The sequence below is a fragment of the Polistes fuscatus genome, unplaced genomic scaffold, assembly GCF_010416935.1.
Source record: "Polistes fuscatus isolate 324 unplaced genomic scaffold, CU_Pfus_HIC Scaffold11, whole genome shotgun sequence".
Lineage (NCBI taxonomy): Eukaryota > Metazoa > Arthropoda > Insecta > Hymenoptera > Vespidae > Polistes > Polistes fuscatus.
The window spans coordinates 634,750-654,479 of record NW_025113009.1 but is presented as its reverse complement, the minus strand read 5'-3'; the positions used below and the strand labels follow the sequence as shown (position 1 = coordinate 654,479).

At 41.3% G+C, this 19,730-nt stretch overlaps 2 protein-coding genes across 4 annotated transcripts; one reads left to right on the top strand and one right to left on the bottom strand.

Moving 5' to 3' along the window:
• The first annotated feature begins 445 nt into the window (after positions 1-445).
• Positions 446-13,455, top strand: LOC122526338 (neurotrimin-like). Of its 3 annotated transcripts, none has more exons than XM_043649703.1 (5): positions 446-1,286; positions 7,143-7,294; positions 9,202-9,412; positions 9,768-10,064; positions 10,151-13,455. In XM_043649703.1, exons 1-5 carry the CDS (start codon positions 1,217-1,219, stop codon positions 10,333-10,335), a joined length of 915 nt encoding a protein of 304 aa, XP_043505638.1. In that variant the 5' UTR covers positions 446-1,216; the 3' UTR covers positions 10,336-13,455. The 3 variants fall into 3 exon arrangements, with proteins under 3 accessions (XP_043505638.1, XP_043505636.1, XP_043505637.1); XM_043649701.1 differs by lacking the exon at positions 446-1,286 and adding an exon at positions 1,302-1,438; XM_043649702.1 differs by lacking the exon at positions 446-1,286 and adding an exon at positions 2,229-2,316.
• A 3,528-nt stretch (positions 13,456-16,983) lies between these two features.
• LOC122526337 (3-ketodihydrosphingosine reductase) lies at positions 16,984-18,689 on the bottom strand. Its single transcript, XM_043649700.1, has 4 exons — positions 18,279-18,689; positions 17,785-18,214; positions 17,469-17,710; positions 16,984-17,365 (listed from the first exon to the last, which is right to left on the bottom strand). Exons 1-4 carry the CDS (start codon positions 18,393-18,395, stop codon positions 17,156-17,158), a joined length of 999 nt encoding a protein of 332 aa, XP_043505635.1. The 5' UTR covers positions 18,396-18,689; the 3' UTR covers positions 16,984-17,155.
• Between the last annotated feature and the right edge of the window lie 1,041 nt (positions 18,690-19,730).

Sequence of the window (19,730 nt, the reverse complement as noted above, 5' to 3'; positions counted from 1 at the left end):
CGTTTGTACCAGCCGGTTATCTCATTCGGAATTTGGGCGAGCGTAAAAGCTAAAAACGAATCAAAAGTTTCAAATAAAAAGAAAATAGCCGAAGGATATAGGGATCGGTAGTAGAAAATTGCTAAGACTGGCTTCGAATAAACAAAGATAGAAAATAGATGGAATCCGAGAATGTAAGCGTTAAAGAGTTCGAGAGAGATCGAAGAGTAGAAGAAGAAGAGGAAGAAAGAAAAGAAGTTGGGAGGAAAGAGGGATTGGTTCGAGGGTAGTAGTAGAGAAGGTGCGATGAACGCCACGGGGAAGGAGATGAGAAGGAGTTGGAGTAGAAGAAGAAGAAGAAGAAGAACAAGAAGACGAAGGAGAAGATGGTGGGGGGATTGGCGGAGAGGGTGGAGGAGGAGGAGGCTGAGTGATCGGCGGAGTAAAGAGAGTGAGGACGCCTGCGCGGAATCCCCGGGCGGGCGCGGGCAGTGCCACCGGAGGCCCGGCGGTTTCAGAGCTTCGCCCGGGACGACGAACCGCAGACGACCTGTACGCAAAACTCGGCCGTGCGTTATCCGGAGGCTACGCTGCCCTCCGAAAGTGTCACTAGAATATAATCCAGGAGGACAAACAAAAAAAATAGGAAAGGCTCGCTTAAAGAGATCTTCATTTGCGTACGACGAACGATACTTTCATTTTCTCGCGTCGATAATTAACAAAGACAACGGCAACGACTCATCTTCCTTACCCTACATAACGTAATATGTGATACAGTGTCGTTGTAAAGGTGCTAACCGAACAAACCAAAGACTTTTACGAGTTGGGGAAAAGAGGGAGGGAGAGGGAAAGGGAGAGAGAAAGAATATTGCGAGGTGTCGCTGCTCGTGGAGGTGTGCAGTGGGAAGAGGAGAAGGTGGAAGAAAGACATGAACGACGTCTGGTAGCGACACCGACCGCGGAGGAAGAACTCGGGGAGATGACGAAGGATTAGAAGAAACCGAGAGGAAGATAGAGCCATCGAACGCGCGCGCGACCAGGAGAGAAGGAAAGAGAGCGAGAGAGAGAGAGAGAGAGAGCGATACAAATAGGAGGCTGGAGAGTGGCGTGGTGCACCAGGACGGTGTGGTGCGCGCTGTGAGATGTCAGTTGACCATCGGTTGAAGACATCCACGTTGTCGTCGTCGTCGTCGCCGTCATCGTCGTCGTCGTCGTCTTCGTCGTTGTCGTCGTCATCATGAGGAGATCCTCTTACGTCAACTATTACGTCCTGTGCCTCGTCTGTTGGATTCTTTTGGGTATTACCGGTAAGATTAGAGAAAAAAAAACAAAGGATCGTAAAAGAGAGCTGTGGACATATGGGCGAGGACGAGTCAAACAAGGATGACCCCGTTCCTCCGTAAATCACGCGAACGCAAAGAGGACAAAACACTGCGATCTTTGGATTTATGTGACCAAGGTAGAAAAGAGGGAGAGAGAGAGAGAGAGAAAGAGAAAGAGGGGGAGGGCGGGAGGGGGAGAGGGTGAAGTCGGTGCTCGGATGGTGGATCGATCGGATTTTCGGGTGTAGCTGTGTTGTTGTCTCCGTGCGCGTCGCGTGCATACGTTCTCGTGCTCTTCTCGCACGCGTGTCTATTTTTGATCCTTCGGTCACGACCATTGCGCCTCGTTTATCTCCTATCTCTTTGTTCTACGCCTCGGTTTCGTTTCAAGTGCTACTTCAGACAAGGAGATTCTCCTGGCGGAGTTGCGATCGATGATCCTTTTCGAAACTAAAGGAAGGAAAGGAGTATCGGGAAATATCGAAAAGACCAGGAGAGAGAACTAGGGACGAGAGAACGCGAGGAAGCTTGGCCCCGGACCAGGTTCACAATTGTATCTAGCGCCACCCTTGTTTGTCGCGCCGCGGCATTGTAAGCCGCCCTCCTCTTCCTCCTCCTCCTCGTCTTCTTCGCGCCCACCCTTACACTCTCTAGCTTTCCTTTTCTCTTCCTCCTTCTTATTTTCCACTTCTTTTTCTCCGCGATCCGTCCTCCATTTCTCCCGTTTCTCTCTCTCTCTCTCCCTCTCATTCTCTCGTCTCCCGTCGGGTCACCGTGTCGACGAGATGATTCCATCGTCGGGGGCGGAGAGCGAGGGAGACTCCTTTTTTCTCTATCTCGTGACGTCGTTCACGAGCGCGTATATCGATTCCAGCACGTTCTCGCTGCATTGAACCCGATACAGCTGGATTTATCAGTTATTTTTCGACCTCGCGACCCATCATGGGGGCTTTTCGCTCTTCGATCTTTCAAAATCGATTCGAATATTATTTTTCCATCTCGTTCGATGCAACTTATAAGTATCATACTCCTTTACTCTCTACTCTCGAAGACGCGAACTCTCGACGAATATCGATGTCTTTGATCTTATCGATTTTTTTCAATAATAGTAATAATAATAATAATTGTACAAAAAATATCTATATATTTATCAGTTCGTCCTTGGCAGCATCGATCGCGATGCAGTCGGACTCGGGGATTTTCTTCTTTGACGCGTATTTCGATATCGTGAAACGTCGCTATGACATTCGTGTCATCTTAAGATTACGCGAAGATTCTTGCACTTTTATGCACGCTCGGTCCAACAACATCGAGGAAAATCTTTTTAATTGACAAACGCTGCTCGATGCTTTCGCATTTGTGCGATAACAATATTCTTGTTTTTTCTTTTCTTTTTTTTCTTTTTATTATCATACAATATCGAACGGTTCGTCGTTCAATTTCGTTCAATCTTATAAACTACGACTAACGATGATTCAGGATACTCGGTTATTCCGGGCGGAGGAAATACGCGTCAATGGAACTGACACAGTGATTTTTCAATTCTGATCTACAATAGTGCTTGGAAGAGTTTCATTCTCCCGCATATAATAGATAGGAAACGATTTGAGTAGAAAAGATCTATTCATTGACTCAACTCGGAAGTATCCGATAGCCACATTTCCTTTCTGTATTAGAATTTATTTCGAGATATAAATTTTCATTATTAGATCTATCGTAGGAGTACATTGTAAACAATTTGAACTAAATTTTCGAATAGAATAATCTTATGTCAGTGATTCCAGTTCGCGTGTATCCATTTTGTTTCTCTAGAGAATACTTAACAACATTTGCAAACCGAGTTTGTTTTTCCACAATAACGATAATATACAATAACGAGGAACTCTAATTAGACTGATCGAATGATTCTCGATAAAGTTCATTTCGTAAAGTCCTTAACATATTCGAATTACGTATTCAAAAGCAATTCGATCCACTTGAGAGGATTATTCTATCATCGAGTTAATGGAATAAAACGAGTTCGAGCAGCGGCACGATGCGCCGCAACAGCCGATTATGCTTCACGGTGATTAGCCGAGCGAGCTTTTCCTCCGAGGTTTGGTGCGCGCGCGTACCCTAGCCTCTCTTTTCCCTGTCGGCCCTCTCGCCCCTTCGTTACCTTTCCTGTCCCTTTCTACATTCCGCTAAGCCTTCGATGCTGTCGCGGTTACGACGTATGCCTGCCCGACTCTATGAAAAATCAGTTCGAAGAACGTGCCGCCGACCGGAGGACTCGCGTGTTCGTTGGCTCCTTATCGCGCGAGCCCTCATGCTAATTCCAGGAATACGAAATCCCTTTCAAGAATATGCCGGATCAGCGCGGCGCACACCTTCCTTTATTTTCTTTCTCTCGTCCGATGGAAAAATTCCATTTTTCATTCGGAACTAAGATCCCACCGGTGCGATTGCTCGGCGTAACGAAGAAAAGCTCAACACGGTGGCAACGTATCAACGTTTATTACCCGTGGCCTGTATGATCGCGTTAAATTGATAAATGATCCGTGACTTACTGCAACGCGTTGCTTCGTGACGAGGGTACACCGGCAGCACTACGTTCCTCCTCCTCCTCCTTCATCCCTCTCGTCGCTCGTTCGAGTTTTTCCTTATTTTGCGACTTTTTATCGATTCGGTACTATCTACCGAGATAAAGAGTAAATAAGTCAGAGTAGACAAATTGTTCTCCCATTGATTCGCGTTAGATAAAATAGAAAAAGTTACGTCAAATATTTCGCGGAAACTACAAGTTCCTACCATAAATACTTTTGTTCGCGTATTTAGATCCCAAGAAAGTTGTTGGTGTACGAAGTTAGAGAGAGAAAATGGATCGTCGCGAAGAAACGATAACATAAATCGGGAATCAACGCGATTCGAGGAAACTATCCGAAATTTAGATTTATGTAGCGGTTTCGAGTTACGTGACAACGTCGTAAAGTTGCACGAGCAACGTGCGTATGTGTCATTCTAATAAAGCGAAAAGGAGGACGCAACCTTTCGGTGACCCGAGTCGACTTTCTACGACGACTCGACTCATCGTCTCCAGGGAAATATACGTTACAACGAATCTTCCTTTCCTTTCTTTTACGTAATCCACTACTATGCCCTATTTCGTACTAGATTTCTCCCTCATGGATCCGATTGAGGGGAGGAAAAAAAACGAATGCTTTTATGCGAATCCTCTTTTTTCCGACATATTAACGTAACGATGACAAATCACGAGCGACTTTGATTTCCTGAATGATGAGAATGAAGAAAAGCTTAGTCGGCGCTATCTTCCCGCTGGAAAATTAGTTTGGAATCGTCCTTTTCTCTCCTACCCTCTGTCATCTTTTTCCAGTGTCCCCTTCGTCTGGAAAGGGAGGAGGACCGATTTCTCTCCCCTCGCTGGTAGCACATTTCTTCCTCGGGGTTCCTCGTGCGAAGAGCATTTACGACAATCTTGACGAGAGAAAAGGAGAGAGAGAGAAAGAGAGAGAGTCATGCCTCGGAGGGCTGAAATGAAAAATGTGTCTCAGTAAGTAACGGTGTGTATGCAGGACCGCTATTTGTGTGTGGCCCCTTTTTTCTTGCGGATAGGCAAATTATTTCGATGGGGTGGCAGCAAAAGAGAAAGAAAAAAAAGAGAAAGAATCGCGAAGAGGCGCGTGCGCGCCGCTGCGTAGATTTTACATCCCTCAGGATCTTTTGTACCGGATCGAGTATTCTGCAAAGCAACTGCCTCCTCCGCGTTCGATGCGCATATCCCTGCTATATTTCGACGTCACCCTCCAAACATTTCTACTCGATGACAAAAACGCATTAAGAAATGCTATTACAAAGCGTGTTTTAGTTTTGATTACGCGATCAAATTTAATACGCGTTTATTATAATAACTATCTCGCGTTTATCGATAATAATAATAACTTACAGTAGAAGAGTATGCACTCGTAGTTTTGAACTCGTGGTAAAATGTCGAAGAAGAAAAAGAACAAAAATCGGATAATCGATTAATTGGTGGTTAGCGGTGACCTTCGTAGGAATCGATGCGTTCGGTAATCGATTATCTTCTACTTTCGAATAGTCGGACGCGATTGTCATCGACGTACACCCTGGTGTATTTACCTTTTTCTTTTCTTTTTTGTTTCATCGTCTCATACCCTTACCCCTTTCCTTCTCCCTCATCGATCCATTCTTGAGGCTTTCCACGAGAAATTACGCGTATTTGTGTCAAGCATTTACGTCGTCACACGCGGACCATCTAGGATCGGCCCTTTTCGAGCAAGCTGCCTCGTCCGCTCCGGAAGAATAATGACGCCCAATCATATCGGTAGACTTTCCTCCGCGCTGCCACCGATGCGCACACAAAGACCCAACTTTCGACTACTCGCTACGCTAACGAGACCCAGTTCCGAGTATTCCAGCAAACTGGATCGTTATCGTTCCCATTTTTTTCCCTTCTCTCGTCCTCTTTTTATTCAGAAAACTTCGATAGGTCGATTGGATATTAAATGCTACGCGAAACTAAAAGTGGAATTCGTCGATATTTTTACTTTTATTTTAACCATGTTCCCATTTTTATCGTAAAATGCAAAATTGGAGCAAAAATATAACCTACCGTGTTATAGTCATCTTCGTAATGGCCATCTCGCATAGCGTTGAAAAATGTCGATAAGAGCCTTTGCACATCGCAGGATGTACTTAGGCATGATATTGGAGTAAAATAATCGTAAATCGATCCCGTCTATCGAAAGGAAGGAAGGAAGGAAGGAAGGAAGTTATATAGGAAATGAGATGATAGTGCGTGGCTTACTCATGCTACAACTATATCAGAAAACAAGATATTCAAGGTCGTTGGAACGAAGCCCATGCGATTCCTCGAGGCAAAGGCTGCTGATCTGCCTTTGAGTTCCTCGGATCGAGATCCCCTGGATTAGTATCAATTTCCCTAAGGTAGCTGAACGGCTTGCTAGGATCCTAATAGGATTTATTTCGCAAAGTATTCTTACCTGAGTTGCGCTTAGACGATGGAAACGCGAGACTGCTCTTTCTCTTTCTCCCTCTCTATTACGTTCCCATTTTATTACTTCGTCGTTGCTAGTGAGGCGTGCAAGAACAAAATTGAAAAACGCAAAAGAAAGATCCCCGGTAAAAGGTGGTACGACGCGCTCGCGCAAAAATCATTTGAATGCGAGGAGGAAAAATGATTTAGGCTTTATATACTGCACTTTTTATTCGAAGAAACGTACCCTCGGGCGGAGGACAAACCCTTTATATTTTTGTTCCCTCGGAAAGGATAACAAAGGAAGGCGTAATTCTAGCTTTGTTCTTTTTAATCCCTTCCTAATGCAGAGATCGTAGCGTGTTCCAGTTAATGGCGATGAAGGTGGCTACGTCGACGCGTAGCACAGACATTTTCGTGTATACTTTTAAACACGTATACGCGTCGTCTGCTTGCTGTTCTACCCTCGTTGCGCTTCATATAATTATAGTCGAAGCTTTCGCGCTCTTTGTTCCAACGACGAATCATCAAGAGCCCTTTGCGTTCGCGTTATTATACCGTGGTCAGGTTACCTTTTCGTATCTCTCCTTTGCGGTTTTTGTCGGCTGGCTGGCGCGTTAACAGCTCACAGTCTTGCCAAAGAGAAGTCGATTCGAAATGAATCCATACAAGGGTCTGTCTACTTAAAGGGAAAGACGTAAACGACGTCAAAGTAGACGTGGGTTATTTACACGTACACACATACGTTCTACACATTTACGTCTAGGTTTGGAGATCTAGTCTAACATAAATTTAACTAACGAGAAAATCGATATCCGATGTTTCAGGTGTGAGCACCAGATCGCATTCCTTGGTGAAGAGGTTCGACGGGATTTACACGGGTCCGTATTTCGACTCTAACTCACCGACGAACATAACGGCGCAACTAGGTACTCATGCGTACCTACCGTGCAAAGTACGACAGCTCGGTAATAAATCGGTAGGTCGACGTTGACTATTTTCATTTGCTTTTTTTTCTTCTTCTTTCTTTCTTTTAACCTTGACTTCCCTCCGATTCTAGCTTCATTTGCGTCGTCTCGAAACGGCTTCGTGTGCTCGTTGAGAACAGCCTACCACTTATCGATCCATTTTCAACGTTCGAACGACCACCGATCTTTTTATCCCTCGTGAGCTTCCAACACACGCTGAACGTCGCACGAAAGCTTTTCCCTTGAGACTCCTTATCGAAAATTCCCCTGGAAACTTGCATGTCTGTGTTGTACGTGCGCGTTAGCGCGCCGAAATCTTTCCCCATTTTTTTAGAATTTGTCGACGGACCTTTTTTCAATTCTAACAAGATTTCTTTCTTATGAATATGCGAACGACGATTACACGCTTTTTTCGTTTTCTTTATCTTTATCTTTCTTTTATTTCGAAGTGTAACAACGAGGAATAGTAACGAACCAACTGGAATCATATTTTTTTCCTTTTTCCTGTGGATTCTTATCGCGCGTAAACATGCGACACGCAACGACGACTCGAAAAGCTTCGACCTTGCTTTGATTTTTCGCGATGTGCAAAGCTAAAAATACTCTCTTCAGCTCACGCTACTGGCCGACTTAAAGGCCAACTTAAAGGTCACAAGTAGTCTACAATAAGTGACAAAGCTTGAAGATGTAACATTCCACGCCTAAATGAGTAATACTTTTATATATATTATATAAATACAGCGATTATATATTTTGAACGATCGTCACGGAAAGTAATTGGAATAAAATTCGAAAGGAAGTTTCGCGTATCCTCGATCGGACGAGTAGAAAATGAAAATATAATATCTCAGTAGGAAATTGTGTGACGATCCTACCTTCCCTTTCTTTGTTCACTGAGCCAAATATTTGTCGAGTTGATGATACAATTATTTTTGAGGATACCTTCGAACGAGAGGTGAAACGGAACGGGGGTTGAAAGACGATAAAAGTTTATCTCGTCGAGAATGGAACGTCGCGTCGCTTCTCCCCTATCTCTCGTGAGAAAACTTTAGATTCGTTAGGTTCGTTGTGGAAACTAGGGAAAAGAAAGAAAAAAAGAAAGACAGAAAGAGAGTACTGTACAACGACGATAAAGTGTACGACGACACGCGACTTTCGTATAATCGTCTTGGAAAACCTACTCAAAGGGATTTAAGGACCTTCCCGCGATACTAACGGATATGCTTATCGCTCGAGAAATTAAATGCTTCTTCCCTTTGTGCTTTCTATACGTATAGGTAGTCGTTATTTAACTATGTATGTATGTACAACGGGTCCGAGTTATCGTAGTACGTGGACTCGCTTAAATATCCGCTCGATGGACGATACATTAAGATATGGAAAGGCTCGGAGAGGGTTCAGAGAGAAAGATCGATCGCGGTCACCTAACGACGAGCTTTCCTTCTTATCCCCCATCCCCCTTCACCCCCTTCCCTCTTCCCCTCTACCCCCGCTTATATTTATACGCTACCTTCTCTTCCCCCTGTTTTCTCGTACCACCTCTTCGGAATAAATATATGAGCCAAGAGGTTACCGGGATGATTTGTGATCGTGACTGGCGAAGCGGAAACTTCCTTCGTTTCGACGAATTTCCTTTCTACTGCTCGAACAGAGTATTTCCTGACGGGGTAGAAAACGGGGGGACGATAATAACGAGTCTTGTCTTATTTTAATCGAGCCACGCCACCACGGGGTTTATCTTTGAAATTTTATTTATCTATGATAGGGACAAAAAGCGATTATATTTTCTACACCGTTCCGCGAGAAAAATTCATCTTCTTATATTTCTTTTTATTCGATTTTATTTCTAGGTAGATATAAAAATAAAGGGATGCGATATATATATAATGGAATAATTAATAATGAATAAATTAATAAGGTCTCGTGGATCAGGAGAAGAGACTCGCACATACTCTCCGTGGATAGGACCATGTTCATCCCCGACGAAAGGTTCCAGGCGATCTTCGCGGACGCGTCGGACACTTGGACGTTGCAGGTGAAGTACGTCCAGGCACGGGACGAGGGGGAGTACGAGTGCCAAATCTCGACGGATCCGAAGAAGAGTCACATTATCAAGCTCAACATCGTCGGTGAGCCTTGCCAAGAGGAACCCTCTTAAAAAGCCTCTTTTTATTTTTTTTTTCTTGTTTTTTTCTTATTCCTTCAAAACGCGATTTTTTCTTTTCTCTTACGAGCGAGTTTAACGATTAAGCTAACGAAAGTAAAGCGTTAGCTTAGCGACGGTACACTTTCGCTTTTGCTCACTTTCGTTGGATGAAAAGTTTGCCGAGTCGATCGGTTGGACGAACGTTCAACTTTTTAACTCTCGAGAATAGCTCGCGATAACGATCATAAATTCAAATAGAATAGGAAGAAAATTGTGATATAACTGGGTTAATAGGGGAGAAGGTGGAAATACGTTCGGTGCTTTCTTGTAATTTTTAGTGCCAAAGATCGAGATCCTCGGAGATCGGGACATGTACGTGAAAACTGGAAGCACGGTCTCAATACGTTGCATGATAAAACAATCTCTCGAGGGGCCGTTCTACGTTTTCTGGTATCACGAGGGCGATCGCGTTCTCAATTATCAGCTGGGAAAAATCGATATCCAGACTAAGAGGATCGATCACGATACGGTTAGCACTCTCATGATCCACAACGCCAGGCGGGAGGACTCTGGAAATTATACCTGCAGTCCGAGTAATTTGGATAGCGCCAGCGTGCAACTTCATGTTCTGAACGGTAAGTCGAGAGGAAGACGCTCGTTCTATTTTCATTTGCTTTTCTCTTATAGTGAAATTTTACCAAGTACAAGTGTTTACTTTCAGGAGAACATCCTGCCGCGATCCAAAGAGGAATCAGCTCGGCTTGCGGCGGTTGTCATACACTTTGGTGGTTTGCAGGAGTGGTAACGCTCTATTCGAGTCACGGAAGTCGGCACTACGTCCTTGTTCTTCTGGCCGTCATGGTCCTTTACTCGAAAAATCCATCTTACTTCACGCCGGAACGATAATCAGGATCATCGGGAAGGACCAAGCACGAACGAGAGCGAGCGAGCTAGCGAACGTGCGCACGAGAATCGATTATCTTCGGCCATGAGACGCTGTGAAACTTCTCTAAACTCCACGGCGAACGGGATTTCTCAAGAAAATGAGGAAAGAAAGAGAAAGGAACAAACATTTCCATCGATCATTCGATATCATGAAGAAGAAGAAGAAGAAGAAGAAGAAGAAGCTTGAAAAGCGTTAAAGCTAGAATATCGTGATAAGAATTCAAAGGAAAGAGCAGGGTCGAGGGAGAATCGAGAACTTCTGCATGGACGCGTGAAAGAAAGAGAAAGAGAGAGAGTGAGAGAGAGAGAGAGAGAGAGAGAGAGGGAGAGAAAAGAATAGGACGAGAGTCGACGAGCTCTCGGAGAAAAACGATCATCGTTTCTAAATCGTCGCTGAAGACTGACCGCTCACTTTATTTTGCAAGCGAGCCGAAAGGATAATCGGAGAGTAGGAGATAGTAATAATTGTTGATCGTTCGTTCGAGTGACGGATTCGTTCGGAGAATAATGGTCTAATAGAAAAAAAAAAAAAAAAAAAAACAAGACAAAAAAGATAAAGAAATGGGAAAAACACAATAAAACAATATTGGTATCTTGATATTGCATATTTGAAGCACAGTCTTATCAATCGTTTATCAGCAATATCAAGGTCCAAAATTCTTCCCGCGGGATGAAATTCTAAAATTATTAGAGATGCATTTCGTCTATCGAGACAGTATGATCCGGCCGTTAGTATCTTAGGAATTAGATAACTCGTGACGATTTTTCGTTGGATTCGCGCGAGTTTTTCTGGCGGGTCGTCACCTCTCGCGACCCTGCCAACTTGTATACAAGAACGTATTACGCGAGGATCGTGATTCATTTCGTTATTTTAATAAACGACGGAACGAATAACGTACAAGAGACTACTACCATCTATCTATTTTAAAAGGAAACGAAAACTAATCGAGAAGTAAAGTCAAAAATTGGCAACGAAAAATTGTATATTTGTGAAAAGCGAGCCAGCCGATAAGCAAACAACGATCGTTATTTTCTTTGCTTTAGACGCTATATTTATCACGATCTTCCCGTTTTCGTGCTCCCATCTTTATAGAGAAAGTTTAAAGAAATAAAAAATAAAAAAGTAAAGAGTATAAAGATCTCGATAACGAGATGCCCCCCCGATAATCGATGATCGCGCGTCACTAGAACGATCGTGGAGGTCCTGTCGAGGTTATCGAAGGGTATCGTAATTTCTGTTCATTACCGACTAGATGAAGTTACCGAGTCGGTGGTAGTTAATTATGGAAGGATCACGAGAAAGAGTGCGAAAGAATGAAAGAAAATGAGTGCGAGAGAGAGAGAGAGAGAGAGAGATAGATAGAGAATGAACTGAGATAAAAAAAAAACAAACTTCGTCCGCGCCACTCGAAAGAATTGAAACTTGTTCGATGAAACTTGTGAAGATGATGCGATTAATTATATTTCCATAAAACAATCGATTAGCGAAGCGTGTCTATACTCGACGTCCATACCGTTTTCATTCCAGGATCGTAACGAGAGATCGTACCGCCCCCTTTATGCTCTCGGTTTTCTTTTTTATATTTTTTTCATTTTTTTTTATCTGTATGTATAATCGAACCGAGGAAATCCTTCCTTCATCTTCGATGATGGATTAGACCTAACGCCAAAAATATCGCGAGATCAATTTTTTGTTTTGATGCGAGAGAGAAAATCGATTTATCTATACGAAGACGACAAGCTCCTCCAATTAACCAAAAAGAAAAGTGTTCATATCAAATGTCGATGTCGACCCTCCATATCAGATCTTCCTCCGAGTTCGTCTTCGTGATCTACGTTCGAAAGTTCGCGACGTTTAATTAAAGACATTTCGATAATTAAATCTTTCTCGTTAGAAAAAGAAAAAGAAGAAAAAGAAAAAAAAGTTTCTTTTGAAAGAATCGCATTAAATAATTTTTTTTCTTTTTCATCCTCGGTCGATTAGATTTGTTGAAAGGATATTAGTATGCGAGGTAAAAGATAGAAAAAAAGCAGAAGAAATTAAATACGATCCTCTCGTATCGATCCACGAGAATGTTATAGTCGGTAAAAAAAAGCGCATTGAGTATAAACACGAAACATCGAAGCGTGCCGTGTAACCGTGCGTGCGTGGGTGGGTGCGTGCGTACGTGCGTGCGACTCGTAATATAAAAAAATATAAGATCTCTCGTTATTCGTCTTGTTTTAGAAAGTTTTATTATTTAATTACCGAATAAGTTCGTTGATAGAATGAGAAGAGAAAGAAGAAAAAAGAAAAGATGGTTTTCATCTCGTAAAATTCACGATCCGCACGGACGGTTACACGCAATGACAAGGACGGATATACAGCTTTTTGAGAAGGGCTCTATTTCTATCGATTTCAGCCCTTTCGTGAGTTTGCTTTAATTCTCGCGAGTATTAGAAAAAGAGTAATGTTTTTTATAATATTATATAAATAAATGAATATATATATATAGGTATATATATACAAACGGAGCAGATTAATATATATATGTATATGTATATGTATATGTGTACGCGCGCAGATACGTTGCACAATGGTGTTGAGTATTGAACAAGTTTCAGCTCGTCGAGTAAACGAGAGGCGACATCCAACGGAAAGTTACGATCCCTTCGACGGAGAAAGGGCATCGTCGTGAAAGTGTCACGAAAAGATCGTACGGTGTCGGCTGATGTATTTAGTAGCACGTAATGAAAGAAAAAGCGATGAAGTATAATATATCGAGTATGAGAAAGTAAAAGAAAGAAAGAGAGAAATAGAGAGAGAGAGAGAGAGAGAGGAAGAGAAAGAGTAAGAAAAAGACGAACGACACGTTTAGAATATCTACGATTCATGTGATTGTAAATACATAGTACATAAATAACGTAACGTTAACTAACGATATGCCGTACGTGTTACACTAAAGAAACAAAAAAGATAAATAACGTTACTGTGTAATTTTTCGGATCGTAAACGCATTGGAATGGGTCTGGCCGCCTGTGCTAACCGGTTTGATGTAATCGCATAAAAGAAAAAGGGAAGATAACAATATAAGAGTAAAAGAGAGAGAGAGAGAAAGAGAGAGAAATTTCCCGTAAAAACAATAGCGATTTAATCCCTTCCTAAAATCGCGAAACAATAGTAAAACTCGTGAGAATTTGGAGTCCATTCTTGTGAATTTGTTTTTCTTCCACAAATCGCATTCAGTGCGGGTGATCGATCTCTCGGTGATGATGCGTAATTACTCGCAGAAATGAGATAAGAAAATTGGCTCCGTGCGCGTGGTTGCGAAAGAGAAAGAAAGGGCAAGAACGATAGGGATGCGTTTATCCTCAATCGGATAAAAAGGGTCCGAGGATAGCACGGGCCGGCCACACGCGACTAGATGTAACACTAATTAACGCCTAGCGTAAGATTTAAACGGATATAAATGAAGATATATTGTCTGATATAATAAAAAGTGCACGTGCGCGAGTGCCTCTGCGAGTGTGCGTGTGTAAGTACTTGCGTGCTTGGATGATTGAATGTTTTGCGTTGGGAGGAATAAAAAGGAAACAAGAAAAAAAAACAGGAAAACGTGTTGAGAAGAATGAGCGTGCGTTCGTTGAATGTGTAAACGAGCGGTTAAAAGATAGAAAAGGAGAGAGTTGGAGAGGAAGAGATAGAGAAGGGTGGATAGTGAGAGGAAGAGGAGGAGGAAGGAGGGAGGGAAAAGTTCGTTGGACGACGCGACAAGGCGTTGGTCGAATGACGCATTTTCGAATAAAAAGGGGCGACTAGGGACGACTTCTTGTATCTTGTTTTCCTTCTTCCCGCGCCTCGCGAGGCCACTCTTCGCCGACTTTGGTGATAAAAGAAGTAAAGAGGAGGGAGGTGGTGGCAACAGTAACGGCACCTCGAGGCCACAATTAAAACACGCGAGCACTGTTCCACGTTTTTCACTCGGCCTCCCCTCGCTGGGTGGAAGAAGGAAATTTGCAACGTGCTCGTCCTCGTCGCTCCTTTGTTAACGATGAAGAAGAAGGGAGGAAAATGTATGCGTGCGAGAGAGCGAGAGAGAGAAAGGCAAAGAGGAAGAAAAAGGCGAGTTGACATGAAATGAGGTGGTAACGGCGAAGAGGAGAAATAAATAGACACACATTTACGCATACACGATACACGCATACATGTAAACATAAACACGAACACACGTCGTCTAGGGTACATAAACTATAACGTCGTAGGCAGCATTGAATTTTTGTACCAACTTCTATTGTAGCTCTTAAGTGTCGCGAATTCTTATGTTCTCGTACGACGACGGTGAGGCCACCGGCGTTCGTTGATTTTTCGGTTTTCTCGATTAAACCAATGCGGGCTACGGACTCGGAGAAGGCAGAGGGAGGATACGTTTCTTCATCGATCGAGATTTATTGATCATTTTTACAAACATCATATTTCCTGTTGACGTTCGAAATATTCGGGACTCTACTTTTCTTCGATCGATCGATAGATTTGTTTCGAGAAAGATCGATCGATTAAGAAACGTTGATAAAGCGTCGATCCGCGCCCCTTGGTTCAACCACGTCGATTCCCGAGAGTCGCGGTACGAATTTCGAGAGAGAGAGAGGGAGAGGGAGAGGGTGGGAGGGAGAGAGGAAGAGAGAGCAATTTAATTCGAGCGACGCTTGACCGTCCTAAAAGTTCGTCGATGTGCTCTTACGCGTCTATAGTCGTGTTAAAATTTTGGTGATAGCATTAACGAGTCGAATCAGCGCGCAAGATTCGATCGTGATGGTTGAACGGTTGGGATGAACATTGATCGGTGGCCCGGAACGATCAAAAAAAAAAAAGAATAAAAAAGAGAGAAAGCAAAGAAGGGCAAGACAAAATAACGAAAGCAGCTTTGGGCTGAGAACTTGGCCCCGTCTGAAAACTGGGTTGTCGAGTCAAGATTTTAACGCTGAATTTAGGAAATTGAGTGTCTACGCTCTGCTCCGACGCTAGGCCATTTTTTCCTGTCCATTTGAAACAAAATTTAAAGTCCGCGCGCGCGCGAATTATACAATTTTTCTCTGTACAATCTTTCGTGATGAAAATAAGAAATATTTCGCCGCGAGAACTTCGACGTTGATTCGACCGTAAAGAATATGTTTTACGATCCAATGAAGGATCGTTTATTGGTAATAGAGCTCTTTCCTTTGCGCGTGTAGCCTGATCGCTGAATCGAAAGTACTTTTAGCTGCTAAGAATCGGATGGAAGATCAGACTCGTGGTACACACTTTCGTTGTCGATCGAAACCCTCGGGACGACGAAACAATTTTTCTTGCGTTTCTCGTTGAAGAAACGGAAGAAAAATTGAAAAGGATCGAAATTCCCGAACGAACCACTTGGGAGAGTATCGAGAAATGATAAAGGAAGTAATTTAAAAATGTTCAACTCGGGAATTTCAATCTGAAATTATTTATCGAACGAGCGATTAATTATTTATCAAGAGTCCTCCGATATAACGATCGTCACGTTAACAATACGCGGCAAACACACGTAGCGAAGGGTCTAATTAATCGTTAATACGTCATATCTGCAAATTCGAACGTTCGACGAACAATACGGATGTGGAGAAATCTAAGAACCGATATAAAAGAGTAAAGATCACACTTTGTCGAGCGAGCGAATAAGCGGATGTCGAATAAAACTTAAAAAAAAAAAATAAAAAAAAATAAGAGAAGAAACAAGAGAAACAAAGAAGAAAATTCCCTCGAAAAAAGCCTCGTCTCGTGGATTACAGTTCGTACATCTTACGCGCTTTATGGTTTAACGAGGAATAAACTTTAAAGGATCTACGAGATGATGCCGAGGACTGCGAAAAAGAGGACGAAAGGAGAGTGAGCGTGAAAGAACGGCGTGAAAGTCGGGAGTGCCTGGCGGAATGACTGAGCGAGAGAAATAATAAAGGGAAAAAAAAAAGAAAAAAAAGAAATCAATGTTAAAACCGATCATCATTATCAATTCGCAAGTTTAAAAGAAAAAAAAAAAAGAAAAAAAACTGGTCTTCGTTATCCGCCATTTTTACACGTATAAGTTTAAATCTAATTTTGTGCAGGTGTGGACGGTAAGCTCCTAGGGTATCGCACCCCTTTAATCATCTTTGAGTTTTATTCTGTACTTCGACACCCAGACGAAACACTCTCTTTCTACATTTTTTTTTTTAACTTTAATCTATATAACTATAAAATAATCTGGGTATCAACGAAGGACAGTTCGTTAGGTCGAAAAAATGAAACAAGGTGCCCTTGGAGCAAGCTCCACGTTGAGGTACACTATACATACCAGTTTGAACGTTTACGTTTTCGATTAATCGTGGCAAAAAGGGAAAAAAGAACTGCCCTGTTCTATGTGTGTAAGAACCATAAAGCTTAATGAAGAACATTATACTATGAACTTACGGGATACTAAATAAAAGTAAGCCAAACCGTTGAGAAACTTTACTTATTTATGATTTTTTGTCACGTTCTCTAGATCACCTTTGAAACTTTCTTCCTAAGAGTATTTAGAACTTACATAGCTCTGGGATTTTGTTTTTGACTCAGCGTGTACGCGTAATAAATCGTTATCGTATTCAAATGTGCATTTATTGCTCCCATTTTGACGTCGCTATAAATAATCATTGGAATGGTAATACATCCAGTCTTCTTAACTAATTTTAAGTTGAATTTATTTTCGACGCTGTCGAGCCACAAATCCTCCTTCTTCTCATGATGACAGCACTGGTACCACAGCACTCTTCATTCCGACTTTTTGTTCTTATCACGAGTTTTCATACACTTTAAAATAATTCTTTGAAATGAGATAATGTAAAATACGCTTATAAGTCTTAAGAACCCCATTAATGTTACTTGCGCTAATAGCTCCGAAATTGTAAAAGGAGACATTCCGCAAGATATCGTACACAGCATGAATCCCTCAATACCAACAGTTGAAAAAAATTTGCCATTCTACAACAATCAAATAATATGAGAATCAAATCATCAGTAAGTAACTTATTTTTTATACTTAATTATACTTAATTTTTCTTTATTTAATGTTACTTAAACTTACTAAGGCATCTTTAAATAATTGATCCGCAATTGCACTGGGTTTAACTAAACCCGACGATTGAGATATCAGTTTTGTTTCGAGTAACTTTGTTAGTAGTTCTGTAGCAAAACCAGGTGTATCGGTATCAGGAGGTAGACAAAGGGTCACAGAAATATTATACGGAGTAAGTTCCATAGATATACTCTCTGCCAATCCACGCAGTGCAAACTTAGAGCTGCAATAAGCAGAATAACCATAGATACCTATACAAAAAATAATATATTTAGCAATTTCCTTCTTTTTATGGTAATAATAGGAACTAATATAAGAATACTACCTAAAAGAGAAGCTTGAGAAGCCGTTAATACAATAATTCCATCTTTAGCAGTTTTCATGCTTTGTACGACAGCTTTGATGCAATTATATGTACCGAAAAAATTCAGATCCATCATTTTGCGTACATCAGAAGTGGATGTATCTTCAATTTTAGCACACATAGAAGAACCGGCACAATTTATTAGCATATATATAGGACCCATAGTCTTTTCCAGCTCCATAAATGCTTTTTGTATTTCTTCATAGTCCTGAATTACATCAAGGGGTAAATATTCAACACGTTGAGTGTCTTTATTCTTACAAGCTTGCATTATTTCGTATTTAGCCTTTTCTAATTTTTCTACATCACGGGCTATGATAGTTACATGAGCTCCTTGTCTAGCAGCAGCAATTGCTGCAGATTTTCCAATTCCACTGGAACCACCAGTTATCTGAAAAATTATAATATCGTTTTGATAATATAAACGAATAAGGTTATATTTTTAAAATACTCACCACAACATGTTTATTTTCTACACTTCTTACATGACCACGGTAAAAGAGTAACTTAATTATTAAACCACTAATTAACAAAACAAGTATGGCTAATATAAGATTAATTGACAATACCATTTTACATTAATGGATTATCATAATATATTTCACAATATCGGTGACTTATAGTCAGTACTTTTGTACTCTTGGGAAACAATTATAAGCTAGAAGAACTGATACGATTATCTCTTATAATTAATTGACACATGATTTTTTCATGACAGATCTCCATAATTCTAGATAATTCTTAAATACCAAATAATGACAGTTGCGCGTTACGGACGTGGTTAGAAGCACAACCAGTTTTGACTAACCATTATTACCAACGGAGCTGTGAGTTCGATTTACTAGCAAGTTTGCAAAATTATCACATTCAAATCATTCATTTATTACATGTTAAAATGTGTTCTATTTAGAAATATTTCATTGGATTCTATATTAAATATTAAATCTTATCGTTGTTAATTGTTAGTTCATTTACGTTGGAGGATACCGATAAGTGGCGCCATCTCGGAAGCTCTTCTTTCGTTTGCTACGTCGATAAAAAAGTTTCTTATCGATTATAAAGTAGATATGGTATTAATTAAACAAGCGAGAATTTTACATATTACTTTAATAAAAACTGATCTAGAGAGTGTCGTAAGAGGGCAATCATAATTAAAATTAATAAATGTTAGGGATGGTTAAATTGGAACTGACTCCATTTCAACGAGAGTCGAAATATTACTAATATTTTTGTTATAAAATAATGATCCTAGGGAGACTCAAGCGAAGATGAAATTTATTAAAAATATACATTTATTCGAGAATACTCGTTGTGATCTAGATGGACGATCGATTAATCGATTTTTGAAGTTTTCTTTTTTTTGGAAATATTTATAGGGGCGTACGCGAGAGAATTTTATAGGATAAGTTATCAATTAGTCACTAGGAGTACGTTAATAGTTTAGTGCGCGCGTAAGAGGATGAGAGACCGATGCGGAAAGGGTAGAAAGGAGGAGAGAGAGGGTGAGTACGTTCTACGTGCATTCACCCTCCGTTACCGTGGCGCAAACTCTCCCCGTCCTCGCCCCGCCGTTATCCTTCGTGCAAAAGGTCACGTACCACCGCCCTCTCGATCGTTCACCTCGTCCTAGGACTCGTGCTACCGGCAGGTTAAAGTGGAAGGTACGAATAACGCGTTGAATCCTTTCTCCGTACTTTAGTATCCTATTTATAATTTTCTTTCAAAGTATATCTTAACGAATAATAATCGTATCATCGATATCATTTGTCAACGCTTAGATACATTTACTCGTATCTTTTTCAAATGAGCAAAGTTCATCGGAGATAATTCTTTTTCGTAAATTATTTAGAATACTTCGAGAAGCAAGAGTGCCGATTTAGATATTTGTGTATACATTAGCTATACTA

Coding starts and splice junctions, on each gene's coding strand:
- LOC122526338 (XM_043649701.1), top strand. CDS start 1,363: ATGACCCCGTTCCTCCGTAAATCACGCGAACGCAAAGAGGACAAAACA. Junction 1,439..7,142: donor TTTGGATTTATGTGACCAAG/GTAGAAAAGAGG, acceptor CCGATGTTTCAG/GTGTGAGCACCAGATCGCAT. Junction 9,413..9,767: donor TATCAAGCTCAACATCGTCG/GTGAGCCTTGCC, acceptor TGTAATTTTTAG/TGCCAAAGATCGAGATCCTC.
- LOC122526337 (XM_043649700.1), bottom strand. CDS start 18,395: ATGGTATTGTCAATTAATCTTATATTAGCCATACTTGTTTTGTTAATT. Junction 18,215..18,278: donor TAGAAAATAAACATGTTGTG/GTGAGTATTTTA, acceptor ATAATTTTTCAG/ATAACTGGTGGTTCCAGTGG. Junction 17,366..17,468: donor AATTATTTAAAGATGCCTTA/GTAAGTTTAAGT, acceptor TGATTGTTGTAG/AATGGCAAATTTTTTTCAAC.